Source organism: Buteo buteo, chromosome 6 (assembly GCF_964188355.1).
Source record: "Buteo buteo chromosome 6, bButBut1.hap1.1, whole genome shotgun sequence".
NCBI lineage: Eukaryota > Metazoa > Chordata > Aves > Accipitriformes > Accipitridae > Buteo > Buteo buteo.
This window is the reverse complement of record NC_134176.1, coordinates 13,783,871-13,800,937: the sequence shown is the minus strand read 5'-3', so window position 1 is coordinate 13,800,937 and position 17,067 is coordinate 13,783,871. Positions and strand designations below refer to the sequence as shown.

At 40.5% G+C, this 17,067-nt stretch overlaps 1 protein-coding gene across 1 annotated transcript in view; it reads right to left on the bottom strand.

The window, feature by feature from the left end:
* BEGAIN (brain enriched guanylate kinase associated) overlaps positions 1-17,067 on the bottom strand; it is a 153,218-nt gene that overhangs the window by 107,883 nt on the left and 28,268 nt on the right. The window contains exon 2 of the mRNA XM_075031060.1: positions 9,125-9,153. Coding sequence (XP_074887161.1) covers positions 9,125-9,153 — 29 coding nt within the window. The remainder of the gene's footprint in view (positions 1-9,124; positions 9,154-17,067) is intronic.

Below are 17,067 nucleotides of genomic sequence, written 5' to 3'. Positions count from 1 at the left end.
GAAGATTTTGCTCTTCCTAAAGGCTTATGAGGGGTCAGAAATGAAGTGGAACTGCTGATGCTCAGATTTGGCAGGGTTCTGCTGCTGATGTGGGTTGAGAAACCAGACGCCTCACTGCGTGGCTCTGCCTGGCACTGTGCAAGGCTGCAAGAAGATGGCAGAGTGGGGGTCCTAGGGCCAGCTGCTGTGCATATTTGGGTAAAAATAAGCCAGGCCAGTAATGCACCCCTTTTAGCAAAAGCCTATCTATGAATTCAGCACTGGAAAGATGTAGGACTGAAGGCCCATTTGGACTTGTGTAAAAACTTCTTGCTCTGTTTTTTTGACTAGAACAATCAAATTTTCCTCTGTGTTGAGCTATGCTACTGCTTTCCAAGTAATTTACTTAAATATCATTCCTGCTCTGTCTTTCACCACTCTACTTGCATTGCTTTGGGCTAGTTTGCTGGGTTTCTCATTTTTATCCAGCCTTCAGAGTATTTGACTCACTTGATCTTTCACTATTTAATTGTTGGTGTCTCATCAATCTAAATCAGAATGCAAATACAAATAAAAGCATCATTGCTACTCACAAGCTGAGAGTCAAAACTAAGCATACAATTTATTTTGAATTCAAATAGAACTGTTTCAGTGCTATAGATTGTTTGTATGCAGTTTAAAAATCTTTATTTCTCTATAGAAAGCAGCACTTTCCCCATCATGAAGGATGTGCCTCTGTCAATGAATGTACTGTTACTAGTTCCCCACTGAGTTGTTAAGAATATTGGGTAGAGCTGCAAAACGTTTATTTTTCAGCCACTCATGGATCTGCATTAAGTCTTGGAACATATTTGGTACGTCAGTCTGGACTGTTTCTGATTAACTCCCTGGAAATACTACTTCTTTGTTACAGGACAGAGATAGGATTCATACCGTGAGGAAATAATATCTCAAAGGGCAAGTGACCCAGCAGTTACAAGCTTAAACATGCCTGTGTAAAGTCATTTGCATGCATTTAGTGCTACTTAAATGTCATTTCAAGCACCTACACCTGTAGGACTTCTTGGCAGTAAGACCAGTTATACAGATACATAGACAATTTCTTTCCCTGTCTGTAGACTACTCTGTACAGGTGAAGCATTGAGAACTGGGTTAATTTGTGCAGTACCTTGGTTAAGCCAGCATCCCCGAGTTAAACAGCAGCACAAAGATTTAACACTTTGTAAACAGAAACACGCAGAAAAGAGGAGTGCTGATTGTTTATCTCTTCAAATTGCCTACTGCAAGAATGAGCTCTTGGGGGGTGGCCAGGGAAAAGATTAAGTTGCCATTCATCGCTGGGAATTCCAGTATAGCTCTTGGAAGGCCTTAAAAATAGAGCAGCTCCTTAAACTGATCCTCTTGTCTAAATGGCAGTTACAGCTAACAGAAAAATAAAATTAGCTCATTTGTTTGATCTGATTTGTACTGAAACGTCAAAGTTAAAGCCCTTTGCTCTAACATGGATGTGAAACTTGGTCTTGTTGAACAGAGGGCAGCAGTTTGGGGCTGTTGTCATGAGAGTTTCTTGTGAACATGAGGGTCTTTGTAGCACAGCAGGGAGTCCCTGAAGAGCTCAGTGCCTTCCAGAAAAAGTTTGAAGCTCCTCTTTTCTTCTAGGACACCCTCCTCCTCTTCCTCCTCCTCCTTTTAAAGATGGGTAAAATCAAGGTGCAAAATTTGCATTTTGCTCCGAGTAGCTGAAATGGCATTTGTGTAGTCGTGATGTCCTGGTATAACACGTAAGTCAGTTAACTACTCCTTTACCAACAATATTCCTCTCAAATACCGTTTGCCCTCCTGGGCAACTCTGCTGCATGAGGTGTATGTATGTTCTCTTGCACACAGCCTTTCAGTTATGATTTTGCTGACATGGTGGCAGTTGGATAAGTTCAGGATGAAAGCTAGATTTCTCAATGTTTTACAGAGCTTTGCAAATGCATATATGAAGAAAGTCACACTCTAAGAGGCAATATTACTGCATGAGATACGGAGGCCCTTTTTACCCTAGGATAAACATTACTACAAACCAAGCAATGAGCAGTGACTCTGTGCACTGTTCAATGAGGTGGATCATGTTACTCCTGGAAGAGTTGAATAACAAGAGTTGTGCAGTTCATGTGAGCGGTAGAATGGTCACGCACATAAAAGAAATCCAACAAGGAGCTACAGGCACTTATGATCTTGCTATCCCGCTCGAGGGCTTTGTAAATTATACGACCCTCATATTCATGAATTCAAAAAAAAAAAAGATTATAGCTCACTATCTAGTGCCTATTTTTCAGCACATTGTACTTCATGCTAAGCTGGCTCTAGGTCATTACTAAATATTAAGACAATTCAGCCCCTTCAATTTTTTTAATGTGAAAAACTTAATAATTTTGATATATTTCAGATGCTTTTGATTTTTAAAGAACATTGAATCAAATGTGATGATACAGAGTTTTTATTTGAATGCATTCTAAAGTCACTTGTGTGTAAATCAAGAATTGATTGGTAAATTAAATTGCCTAAGCCATGCCAGCAGCAGTGGAGCTGGCAATTGCAAATGCCTGTAATAGTGTTGCAGACAAGTTATCTCCTTCCTTTCATCAGTCTGTGTGCTGTAGCAGCAGCAAGCATTCAAATTGTACTTGATTTTACCACAGAGCACAGCCAAGTGTGGTTCACAAACTATACTGCCCTTGAACCATCTGGGGTTTGCAGCTTGGAACCTCTTATGTTCTTCAGCTTATAAGATTGTTTTGTTACTGCTGCAGTTGTTGCCACTGCCTGCTTTGTGTCGCTGCTTTCACTGTTCTGCACATATCCCCCAACAGCTTTGGTCAAAGCACTTACATAAACTGAAGCCTAGTCACTATTACCAATAAAGGGGATGCAGAGAGCATCCAATTTTCCCACCTTTGAATTTTCTCACCATCAAGGGTCATTGCATGGTTTGGCAGGGGCAACCCAACAATAAAAAAAGAAACTGTCCTGGAAGCTCTACTCCCTATGCTACAAAGTTTTGAACTAATCACAAACACTATAAGAAAAGGACCTTGTTTTTTTTTTTCTGAAATATTTGTCAAAAATCCCCCCCTCCTTTTTTTCCTGAGCAGTTATAGTATTGCTTAGTGATGCACTTTGCCTTGCAAGAAAGGGGTAGGCAGAGCATTATTTGTAAGCTTGGTATCACCTAGGTCCAGCCTCTTCCCCATGACTCACTGCAGCTCCCGGTTGATGGCATGGCTCATCTCCTCCTACCTACTTCCCTGGTCTCTTCAGATGTTTGCTCAGCTCCCACTTGTCCCTGCAGGCCACTTTACACAGCTATACCTAGTTTCATTCAACTTGAATTGTTTCTGCCCCCTGCTCCTGTCATGTTTCTTGTTTGCCGGACACTTTTACTCCACTCAGTTTTTATCTAGAACTAAAAAGATACTATAACGCAGCACCTGTTACAGCAGGTGACTGGAGGTGACTCGTTCTATACTGGCATCACTGCCTTTTAGATCATTTTTCCAAGCAGCAGACAGCAGTTCAGGGCACAGGGTTGTAGGACAACATAACAGTAACACTCCTGCCTCAGCTGATGTAGCGCTGACTTGACTGACTAGCACAGGTAACACTAATAGTGGAAATTAAGTGTGATGGACTTTAGTATGAGCTACACAAGCATACTGTGCCCCTGACAGCATTAATAAAATTCTCAGAGGTGCTAGTATAGGTAGATCAGCATGGCTCTCCGCCCCAAACGATCCCAGTTCCAGGGCTGTAGTTCCCCTGGGGTCTGTGAATATATCCTCATGTGTCCATTGCTCCCATCCCTATGGTTGACAACCACCAAACTTAAAGCTGAGTGTAGTCTCGGGGGGAGAGATGTGTAGTTTACCTGTGCTACAGTCACACCTTGGATGGCAGCATGAACTAACCAGATGTGCTGATAACAGCACCGCAGGGCTGTCACTGCTGCTGGGACTGCCTGGGAGATTAAAACAACTTGCAAAGCAGAGAAAAATGAAAACCTGCTTTACCTGTTTGAATATAAGTTAGGCAGCTCTCTTTTCCTTTTCCTTTTCTTCCTCCCTCTTTCAAAATGGACCCAAAGTTCACCCAGCTAGGTGACTTTTCTACCATAACCTCTAATGACCCCAAACTCACGGCCCTTTCATGCCAGCATTTCCCTATGCTCTATTACTTCCGAGCCTGCCCTGTGCCATCTCTTTGCCTGTGTCCTCAGCTGGGGTTTCAAGTCCCAGCATCAGCTAGAGCCTGCAGATGCTGGAGCTGCTGCCTGCGCAGCCCTGCTGCTGTCCTGTGGCATTGTGCCTCTGTACAAGGCAGTGGCTCCCAGCTTATCAGCTATGGATGTGAAGACAAGACCGAGGGTAAAGTAAACCATGTTTGTTGGTTAACTTTCCGGACAAAAAAAATCCTCTCCTTGTGTTCAAGTAACTATGGTAAAATTAATGTCGATGCAGGCTGAGAGAAGGAACAAGGACAAGGTGGGGATGGCAGGAAATTGCAGTGTGTTCATTAGCATATGAAGAGGGCTATATTTATAGCAAGTGCAAGGAAGGCAGCATGATCTAGTGGGCATTTAGGAAGGTATTCACATTTTCACTAAACTACTGCAGAATCTTTTCCCTAGGACTGCACGTGCCTCTGATCTTCCTTTTGAAGAAACTGATATTCCTTCCTTACCACAGATGAACTCAAACATGCTTGAGAAAAGTCCAAGTCTGAAAATTCAAGAGACTTGGATCGAGCTGCTGACTTCCTACCAGCTGTGTGTGCAAAACAAATCACTTTCATATGTTCTGAAACAAGGACTACAATGAAATGAAGATGTTGCCTCACAGGTTCCTTGAGACACGGATCACTTTTATCAGAGATCCTTGGGTGATTAGTAAAGTGCCGAAACTAATGCTACCAAAACAATGTAATCCTCAGCTGGGGAATACCATGGTTACATTGCAAAGTAGAAAGTCAGCCTCCTTACAGATACTAATTATGTGAGCCTGGCAGTTGATGGTCGTGATGATGTGTCCTGTTCTATGTACTTTTAGGTAGACAGTTCAGCCTATTGTGGATCTTGAAAGCTTAGAACTAAGAATATTGATTTATAGAGTTTCTGAATTGTCACTGAAATTTTAGGAGTGTGTTTGAAAAAAGAAAAAGCTTTTATTGAACAATATTTTTCACCTTAACTGGCATTTTCTGTGGAGTGAGGTACTCTTCAGTGTAAGAAATGCTAATAATCTGATCAATATTTGTGTACAAAAATATAGCTGGGGGTCTTTTATGCCAAACCTTACAACATTTTCACTTGAAAGATTAAATGTTATAACCTGTATTTCAAGCAGGATTTAAATGAAAGCAAAGAAAAAACAAACTCCTGGTAGCATAGGAACTCGTCTTTCATTTGCTATAGATTCAATCTGACTTAAAGGAGCAGTTTCCAGAGTACTCGCAGTTTTGTGTGCCAGCCACCACAGATCCGCGAGGCCTTAGACTTGGAAGGCACATGCTCCTCTTGAATATATGCACCAAAGATAGCACACTGCTAAGAGTCAAAACAAAATAGAAAAGGTGTATTTGAAATTTACTTTAACTTAAAGATTTTTCAGTCCTTGTTTATAGACATGGAAAAGAATCAGATCAAAAAACCTGTATTTAAAAGGTTGTAGTCAGAAGTAATTAATGTTTAAAGTGACTGTATAACCATACACAGTCAACCTACATAAATGCAGATCCTCAAGAGGTTTGTGATTAGTAGTTAGTCTTACTTCCTGCCTAATGTATTGGTACCTTGAGATGTTATAAACACTACGTACTGCTAGGAATTGTTCACAGTGTGAAGAATTCATTGCAGTAACTGATTTTTCTAGTCAAAGTTTTAGCGCAAAATCGCATGTTTCCACTTCTAGAGGAAGTCATCCCTCTGTCAGGCTAAATACTGATAACCTCCCACCTCTGCCTCCTACTGCTCCTTCCACCTGTAACGCTGTCGTGGCAAGCCCCTGCTGAAAAGGACAGGGTGTGACATCCAGGTCACAGCAGCTCCTTGGTATACAAGGGGAATTATTACTCTGTTATGTGAGATGAATTGCATCTTTCCAGCTAGATTCCGAGTCAAGGAATGTAACGCTAAGAGGTGTATTAGTTCGCTGCACAACTGCTTGGGCTGCCCTGGCTCAGCGAATTTGGGGCTGAATAATGCATGGGTCGTCAGGGGATCAATTTTGCAGGCTCCTGCATTTGCCCCTCTGTCTGAATGGGCCTGGACACCCCAGTCCTTGGGGGTGTGCCAGATGCACTGGGCTGGAGAATGTGCAAAGCTCACTCCAAGACTTCCAGAGCTGCCGCCTTAAAATGTTTGGCCCTGTGGGCTCCCAAGGACTGTCAGTGTGGAGCAGCTTCTCTGAAAAGTGCGACTCTCTGCACCTGTTCTTCATATTTAAAAGGCATTCTTATGTTGAAGCGCGCTGTGGAATGCAAACCTGGATTTCTCTAACCCTGAGGGTTTTCAGCCTGGCCATGTAGGTTGCCCTGCTCTTCTCTCTCTCCGACAAGGCTTTGGTTTGTTTCCTTTTTGCTAATTCCAGACGCCCTTCTCCTCCCTCTTTTGCAGGACCCTCGTACTCTTTGTGCGCCCTAGCCCCGCAGCTGGTGCGGGCTCACCCTCTAGTCCTTGGGCCAACGCCACCCCAGCTCACGCGGGATGGCAGATCCTCAGCTGGCTGCAAAAAGAGAGCGGGGAAGGAGCTGGGCCCGGGGATAGGGCAGAACAAATTCAAGTATCACGCGGGAATGACTTTTCCTATGCTGTTACGCTGGTTTCTACATGTAACAAAAAATACCTCTTTCTTTCTGGCCTGCCCTTTTCCCTCTTGTTTCTTTCCTCCTTCCCCTGGCTTCAGGCTATCTTTCTACATGGCCTCTCTGAAGCCACTGTGCTTAAAAGACAAGGTAATTTGTTTTTCACCCGTGTGCCAGACTTGGATAGCTTTAGGAAAAACCTAATTCTCTCAGGTCTGTGGGTTCACCGGCTATTTAAAATAATGACTCCAGATTTGATTGCTCTTTCCTTAAACTGCTGAGGGTTCTGTCAGTTTGCATCCAAGATGACTATGGGCAGGGACCCTGGGAAAGTTGGGAAGGAGCGGTGCAGCTTCTGCTCGGGGTCCTGCCTGAGCTCCCCCGGCCCGGCTCGCTGCTCCGCTCGGAAGCACAGGGAGCCCTTGCACTGGCCTTGTGTTGGCTTGGGTGATGGGGACCAACGTCCGTCAGAAGCAACTTCTACGCACAAGAATTGTAAGCAGAAAACTTCATTAACAGACTCCCGACGCAGCCTGACCCTTCTCTTGTTGGAGTTAATAACTAAACTCCCACTTCCTTCAGCGGGGCAGTGTGGGCTTTTTCATCTATATAGTGCTCAAGGAGTACTGAGGTAAGGACTGCTGCATGCCTGACAGCTGCAAAACTAGGGTGCTAGGAAAATAGAGCTTTATGGTTGTTTATTCTTGTCATAGCAAATTCTTTCTTTTTCAGTACATTCCTGAGCTCATTCTCCTGGGCTCTGCAGCCCGTTATTGCAAATGTGGCAAGAGCCTGCATGCTAAAAGCAGAGGCCAAGGCATGCTCAGTAGAGTATTACAAGTATCATATTGCATTTGTGCACACATGCTTATCAAGCAAACATGTAAATGTATATTTGTTTGCATCTTCCAAGAGAGTAATTCATGACATGAGTGTGGATATACCATAGGTGATCTTGTTTGGATTTTTTACTAAAGGCAGGACCACATACCGAGGTCCTTTCTCAGTCGTTACTCAGGAAAAACAGCTTTAACATTATAGTGCTTACATATACGCAAAACCATAATACATTTCACAGAGTTTTTCTTTCAGCTCAAAAGTCATAATACTTTCATTTTCATGAGATACTACAAAAAATGTACAACTGAAGCACTTCATAAATAAATTCTATTAGAAACTTTCAGACATGCATCTTCAAGTCCACTGTAAGAGACTTAACCTCCTCATTCTCAAATGAAAAAGAGGATTTTGTTTCCAGACCAGAATTCATTAAACACTTTGTCAAATCTCTGTTCTTTCACATTTGCTACTTCTTCCCCAGTTATTTCCAGAATTTTAGAACTTTTCTGCATTTCTAATAACTCAAGATCGCCATTCCAAACTCAAGGAATCTACAAAGTTGTGCTTGGACAACAGTTGTCACTAACCAAACTGAGTCACTAGGTTCAGAGAAGGAATTTGGGCTTGTCCAATAAAACCATATAAGACCATGGCCAGTGTTTTGGGTTGTTAAAATAAGATCCATAAAGTATTTAAAGGATAGTAAAAAGTTCAGCTTTTACTTATCACTTTGATAATACCTGGGGACTTTATTAATAGACAGAATTTGATTTTTTAATTATTATTATTTTTTTAAAAAGGGCTAGAATGCTTTCTTCTTTCTTTTTCTTTCTTAACAACATACACAAAAGCAATATCCCCCAAAGCAGACTTGCACTCGGACATGAGATGGAAAACTTATGTTTATAAAAGCCATCTCCTTTTGCTTAAAGCAGAGAGATGTGCTGAGAAACTGGTACAGTATGACAACATTTTAAACACAGAGGAGACAAGATTTATCTGGCTGGTATACAATATAAAACAAAAATCGAACACCAATGTTACAGCATTATATTGAAACAAACCACAGTAATTAGATGCTTTGAAGTCAAGCCTATATTTTCTTCAGCTTTTTCATGAATTATTGATCCACTTTCCTCATTAAATGGAATGGCAGGCTCTTGCAGTAAATGGACAAGTGACTACAACATTTATATAATCAAATATCCTCTGCAACTCTCAATAAAACATGTTTGTGTGTAAAACATCTTTTCTGAATTGACATCCCTGCAAAACAGATTTACTAGAATAACCACATTCCTTTTCTTTTGTCTCTAAAACACAGCTTCCCTCACATCATCATGCAATCCAGTATTTTACACTGATCGTATTAAGCAGAATATTTTCCAAGAGCCTGTATCGTCCATTGTGCAACAGAACATTTCTTCCCTATAACGAGATGTAAATAAACTGTCTCACTTACCTTATTTTCTCCATCTCTGCCGCAGAGGCCTACAAGAAATCAAATAATAGGAGCAAGTGAATGAAAGAAAACATTCACTCTGCAGATTTATGCATAGTTAAGGCTTTCCAAATGGTTTTCGACAAGTGTCTACAAAGCGACGGTAAGCGAACCCCACATCTGCATTAGCCAAAAATAACATTGACAGATGAACTGGGGAATAATGCAGCGCGCTGCAGGAGCACTGTATACCCACGAGCCATGGGCAACAGAATGACTCAGTTGTAGCGCTGAGGCAGAAAATGGGGAGGGAAAAAAAAAAAAAAGCAAGCAGCAGCAAGTAACAGGTTACTGTGCCTCCTGGGTTTCAGAGGAAAAGTTGAAATGCGGTGCTACTCTCCGCTCGGTGGGCATGGCAGCAGTGCTCTGCTGGCTGGGGAATGACAGTGACTTCATCACACGTGAATTTTGAGTTCAATTCGTCATCTTCCACAGAGCCCGACAGATGGAAGGGACACAAGCTCGTCTCCTTAGTGGGAGTTTCGAGTAATCGAATTACTTTCCTCAAGTAATACACTATCTTGACAATTAGCATCTGAATACATGGAGGCTTTTCGTTAACCCTTTCACTGCTGCTCGCCCGGGCTGTAGCTCGCAACTCCGGTAACTCCTCAGGTCCCTCTGCCTGCCGCTGCAGCCAGGCTCCCGTTAACCCTTTGCCTGCGGCTCGGCACCCCTATAGCCCTGAATCCTGACATCCCGGCAGAGCCGTAGGTGGTCATTTCATTAACCTGTCTGGTTTCTTTTTACCATATAGGTGCTGTAAATCCCTACTTATCTAGAGCACGGAGACTCATTAATCTCTCTGACATTACTTATATCAAAAACGTAGTCTCGTTAACTCTTTGGTTTCTTTTTCAGCATTATCTCACGCAGATCCTTAATAGCTGCTTCCATTTAATTTTATCACACCGCTGGCACAGAATCTCATCAATCCTCCTGGTCTCGCTTTACTGTAACTAAGGAATGAGCACTCAGAGCAATCCTGCAATCTCTAGAGCCAGATAAATCGCAGCATCACAGAATCTCTTATTTATACTGAAGGCATTGCCCATTAATCGTGAACACTTTAAACCTTATTGATTAATGGCTAACAATCATATTTGAGTATGAAATAAATTAAAGATTAAAAATAGGGAAATGTAAATTTAATCAGTTAACCAGAAGGAAATTTGTCAAACTGCCTAATAAAACATCCCAAATGACAAATTGTTGGTTCTTCATTGGGTCACTCATCTTCCCTTCTTCTCATTTACTTTTGATTTGTCCATTAGATAAGTTGTCAGTTAGGCTGGTGTTTGCGTGATGCTTTCTGATGATTTACGTTAAGGATTTGGGGCATTCACCATAACTTGGTACACAAGAAGCCAGCTGCAGGAAAAGCCCTCCTCAGCTTCCCTGTAACAGATATAATACACGTCTTATGTGGTCCCTGCATGTCTCTTGGAAGCACAGAGATGCCCACGACAAATCCCAGATTTTGAGATTAAAAATCTAACCTAGGGACCCATAATTGCTTTCTCTGATTTATATCTATCCATTGAATCCATGTGTATTCTGTAGTACGCAGGAAATAGTTTAAACATTGCTGACCAGAAAATGAGCCGCAGGGGCTTTCTCCCTGGGCATGGGAAGCTACTGGCAGCCCCATGGTCTTGCCAGTTTGGTTTTGCAGAGATGAACTCTCAAAAACTGCCCTAATCATCATGTTCCTGTCATTTTGGGGAGACGACATAGTTTTCTCCAGGGCCACTCACTATTGCTTTGCCTTGAACTGTGGGAGTCACCCATGAAGACAGAGTACTTGGAATATGTGACTTCAGTCCTTCAGTTACGGCAATATCTACAGTCATAAAGGGAGGCTGCCTGGCCTTGCTTTTGCCTAGTACTTTGAATATTTCTGTACTCACAGGGTCGGGGCGGGGGTTGTTTTGTGTGATTAAAGCGCAGGATGGAGAAGCGGAGCTGTAGGCTGGCTTTCTGGCTATACTCATCTGTGAATGCAGGTGAGTCACTGGCTGCCAATCCCGACAGGAAATTAGTGGGGAAAAAAAGCACGGCAAATGCCTGACACCAAAACAAACCAGAAAACTAAACCAAGCTGCAATTACTTCTGTATGAGCTATTCACCACCACCTTTTTATGGTAGGGCTTTTTTTTTTTTTTACCTCCTCACAGTAAAATGTGCTTGTTTTGTCTAACATGGCCAATTTTCCTTTGGACCATTGGGGATGCTCTCTTCTGCCTTTCCCTGGCAGCCTGTGCAGAGAAGAGAGGGCTCCTCTCTGATGTGGGAGCAATGGGTTCAGCTCAATCCTCCTCGAGGAGGATGCTCTGACCGAGGTCAGAGCCCTTTCTGGGCTGCAGCACTGCAACGCTCTGTTACTTCTTTTGATGGGGATCCACTTCTAGTAAATAAATACGAGCACACGAAAGGACTAGAGCCTGCCTGTTTTTCAAGGGAATGCCCTAGTTTTCAGGCTAGAGAGTCAAATGAGCATATAGGAACTTGAGATGGTGAAAACAAAGATAGGAGCATCTGTAGAAATGTAGCTTTCATCTCAAGCAGTTTATTTTTTCAGATAATTGTGTTCTTTAGAAAGGTCCTTTTTTCATCCTTTTCTTTTTCCTCTCTTCTTTTTTATTTTTTCTTCATTTCTTTTTTTTCCCTCAAAAAAGCCTTAGCAACTCAAAATTATTTTAAAAGTCTGTGGTTTTCTGAAACAGCTCTATTTTCACAAGGTGACAATTTTACTAAGGCAAAGTTGCTGTTTCCTAGCCAGATCCCTGCCATTGATATAGCCTGTGGAAGTTTAGAGGTTACATCATCCTCCCACTGCTCCCTGTGAAGGCTCCTATCTGAAATATCCTACTGAACTGATTTTGAAATATATTCTAAACAGCTCTGAATTGGCCATTTTTTCAGGGCAATCTTGTCCTGAAAGTCTTGTGGGACCTGTTTCAAGCAGAAAGACTGAAGTAAATGTTGGTATAAGAATGTCCTTATGGTATGTCATTCATTAGTTGCTGCTTGCTAGTGGGTTGATTCATTTCAAGTGCTTCTTGATGCCTGAACTGAGCAGTGTGATTGAAGCTATGTGATTTTTTTTTTTAAATAAAATATTTTTAATTAAGATCGGTAATTACCTTTAATTACAGAAATATCAGATGTGATTGAAATACCTGGGGTTTTTTAAACAATATCAATGCAATGTGACTAAAGAATTTATTTAATCAGCCTAAAAATAACAATTTTTGTTTTTAACAAAAAGGTTGGCCTCAGTAATTTCCATATTACTTCCATATTCCACATTCCACAATTCCATATACAGTCTCCTACTTAAAATACTGAGACTGATTTGAAGATTTTCCTTTTTATAGAAGTACTTGGTATGGCAACTTTGCCTGGAAGCACTTTCAGGCAATGCCTAAGAGTACTGGTAGAAACTTGACTTGTTTCTAAGTATTTGAAGAAAGCAAGTGTAAAACACAGAACAACTGTCAAGACTCTCTTTTCTGGAAGTGCTGAGTATTTAAAAGTCCATTTTGGAGCAGATATTCAAAAGGCAAATCAGTTGTCTTTTTTTTTTAAATCCCCTCCTGCTTATTCTAGATTGCAACTTGATATTCTTTGATATTCTTTGAGAACAAAGTCATTTGCTGGCTTGAATGAAAGCAGGGATGCTGTTAATGGAAACCCCAGGAAATTTTACTGTGGCTTTTTTTCCCTTTAGAATATGGTTGCTATTTTTCAGACAGCATGACAACCTCTGAGTTGTTTTCAAGTCAGCAGAGTGAATGAAAAATACTGTGATGCCCTAACTTTTTATCTCCCCATGTTTGTTTAATGAGTCAAACAACCTCAAGACAATGGCATAACATTCTTAGTCATTGACATACATAAAACTTAATATAGTGATCCAATTCTTTGATTTTTTGTTATATGATTGGTGTCTATAGTGTTGATTATTTAACCAAAACCTTTTTAAATAAAATGAAAAGTCATGCTGATAGTCTATCTATCATTCTGTTCAATTCACATGGTGACTGTATTGGTAAAATCCTGTGTTTATGTTTTATTTCCTTTATTGTATTATCACTTTCTGAAGGACAAGTAATCATGAGATTTCAGATCTTCCAGCTGTCTAATGAAATTTCCTTCATCTAAGATCTTGAGGTCAATTTTCATCCTTCTGCATCTTCCCAATGTATGTGTGAAAAAGGTGGAATAGCCTGGATGTGACATTATTATTATTATTATTATCATTATTATTATTATTATTATTATTATTTTTCTTGGAAAGAGATGTTTCATTTTAGAGGGAGGTACAGGACCCAGAGGCTGTCTCAGTGCTCACCAGTCTTCCCATTGAGTTCAGTGGACTTTGGATTGGCATGTTGGCTAGCTGCTATCAAATGTATGAGAAAAGAAAAAATAGTAGGAAGTTACTGCGGCTCATTTAGTCTGCCTGTTATTACTCTGACTTGTTTAGTATTGTGAGACTTGCTTTTACTTCTGTGGTGAGGAAAGCTGTAAATGAGAGTTCACTCACAACTAAACTCATCTAGACTTCTGGTACATTTGTAAACTGTCACATGTTTTCAATCACAACTATTTCACTTCAGCATTTCTTTTGTGCTCACAGTTGTACTAAAGTTTTATTGGTAGGAACCACTGTGGCCATCTTCCTTTTTTTCCCTATAGAGTACAAAAGTAAAAGATTTGATTTAATAAAATTTACAGACTACATAATTTGATAGGATCAATCTTTAATTAGACTCTTAATTTTTAGAGATTTCTTTGTATAGGCTTTAAAGTACCACTGAAGTAACACCTGAAGAAAGACTAAAATTTAATCTATAGAAACTTTAATAGAGCTGGAGGAAGTGTCTGGCTGCATTTGATTTGGCTTCATGTTTTGAGTGTATCTAATAGATGTTTTCGAAAGAAGAAGAATCTTTCTGTAAAACTCTTGCCTGAAATTATCATGGAGATACAAAGAAAATTGAGTCCAGTTCTCCACGGTTGCCACTGTAATAGACATTTTGTTCAGCAAGCACGTCCTCCAAGCATACCTCCACACCACAGGCCATAAAACACCTCCACTATTCTCAGACCATCTGAAGACAGTTTATATATAAAAGGTGAAGAAGCTTAACCCTGAGGGAAGAAGGCAGAAGAGGTCAAGACTAACATCCTATATCCCTGAAATACCAAGGAACTTGTTGGGACCATTGGTCATTTTCCCGTGGAAAGAGGAACATCACACATACTAGAAAAAATGGGAGGGTTTTATCAAGCTGTGGGGTTTTTGCATGTCTGGCCTGAGGAAAAGCACCTGTCAACCAGTTTAGACATAAGTAACCATGAGTAAGATATACCAAATCTCTCAACACCACCAAGAGTAGCATTGCACTTTCCCAGCATTTACTCCTCATCTGGGACCAAATTCTCATGTTTCTCAGGGTGAAAGAAGAAATCCTCTGCAGCAAAATTAGGTGGCAAATAGAAGCTCAGATGTTTGGGACTAAATGCATACAACAAAGATATGACATAAATGGACCCAACTCAGTAAAGAAATAGATAAATTGTCTTTTTAATTCTTAGAGCAGATGACTAAGTTCAACACCCCAAATTTTCACATCACACCTGAATGTGCATCTCCAGAACACCACTAATCTGTCATGCAATGTCCATAAGGTGGCTGGGCTCCATCTTGAAAGAGTCAGATTTTTTTTTTCCCTGTGTGGTCTTGAACATTACTAAACTGATTGAAATCAGAGGGTGATTCTAACCATGTTCAATTTTGTATGACCAGTTTATCTCTGTTTGATCTTGTACCAATTTTATGTTTAAAGCTTATTACTCCCACCCTGTTTTTAAATTCCCATATTCATTTATGAAGAGATGTCTTATTTGAGAGGGAAAACAGGACATGATTCTTTGACTGCTGTCATAAGATTATACTCCTTTCCCTCAGTCATTTCAGTATCCCTTCTCTGGATCTATTCCAAATTCACTTAAATCTGATTTGAAAGTGGGTGATCAGAGCTGTATACTATGTACAAAACACCTTGGTACTACCTTGTAGAATAATATGAATGCTTCAGTGACTCTAAAGAAAATATATCTGCTGTGCATCTTAGGCTTGCCTCAGATTTCCTGTGGTTCTGTCACACTTGGAGGCTCATAGCTGTTTTACAGTCTAACAGTACACCTAGATACCTGTTTCTCTGCTGCCTCCAAATGACAAGCTCCATACATGAAGTCTTTATGTGGATAGCTTTGTGTTAAATTTCATCCCGTTTCCATTATTCTTCTTGTAAATAAAACAGTTCATATGTGAGCTTCCTAATTGTTGTCAATACCCACAAACGCCGTTCTCATTTAGGCAAACCTGTTTATTGACTCAGTCACTAATAAGTATTTGTAACAAGATGTGTCCAAAAATTTCTTCCAAAGTTCCAATAACCTCCTCCCAACCTGACAGACTTCCTTTTTAACATGTTACTTTTTTTAAGAAATACAATTTTCATTCAGGGTAATAATCTTGAATTACTCTCCATTATATCAGTTTTAGACAGAAATTCTCAGCTGAGCACTTTATGAACTACTTCATGCAAATCTAGATTGATCAGGACATGTTCCTTGAGTATGAAATCCATTCTCTTAACAAAAAGTTACTTTTGCTAAAATTGTTGCGTGTTATGCCACTTCCCTGCATCCTTGATTGCTCAGATTGCTTGACCATGAAGCCTTCGCTCCACTTCATGTTATATTTTCTTTTTACCAGATAGAATATAACTTTTGAACCAATGCAAACAGTGAAAAGCTTTGCTTCTGAGCTTGCCGCTTCATGTGTCAATCGATCTGGATTTTGGTTTGGGATTACCACAGGATGCCTGAAATCACCAGGGTGAATAGGCTCAGTTTGAAACTGCCTTAATTATGGTTGTTTCTGTTAAACCTTCCTCATTCTTAATCAGATATCCTACAGTTATTCCCATGTTCACTATCATTCTTACTGAAAGATGAGGCAAAATATCCCTTTAATGACTAGACCACATCTAAGTTATCCTGAACTTCTGTCCGACCTTCAGAATACACTATGTCTTCTTTCTTTTTTTCTTTTTCTGTCTTTATGGTTGAAGATCTTTTCAGCATTAGTCTTCTAAGAATCCTTAGCAAGGTCCAGCCTCACTGAAATTTCGGCTGAAAGAGACTGGGAAATAACAGCAACAGAAATAAGATAAAAAGAAATCTCGGGCATTTTTCTCACAACAGGCCTTTAAGTCATTTGTGGCACATACTGCATGCGTGAACATGTATCAAATAACCACAAATTAAATTGAAACTATGACCTACAGGCTTCTCTTTCACATGCTTGGGAAAACATAGCATTCTCAAGCTGTTTTATTTCCTAATATTTTAGGATCTTTGTTTTGCTTCCTTAGTTTCATTTTCACTCTGTAGAGCCTCAGAGCCAGATTCCCAACAGCGGTAAATTAGCAGAGCTCCAGTGAAGTCAAGCCTTGCTGATTTATACCACTAGAGGGTCTGCTCTTAAATGGCTGTTTCAGTGAGTCAAGCTGATTTCTGTCATACCCAGTACTCTCAGCTAGCATGAAATGCCATAGTTCCTCTCAAAAGACAGTCCCAAAAGAATGTGCACCTCTTCTCTATGTCGCTTGGCAAACCATCCAGTGAAACCTGAACAAAGACTGTCAAAAACAGGAGGCTTCCTGCCTTAAAATGACAGTTCAGACTCCACGTGAATTGTTCAGTATGCTTTTTCTCAATCAGATAGTTTGAACCTGTGCATGTAATTAATGTGATTAAAGTGCTTATTTGTATTAAAATAGTCCTTCTAGCCATCAGGAGAGGTGAGGATCTGTGGTGCTAG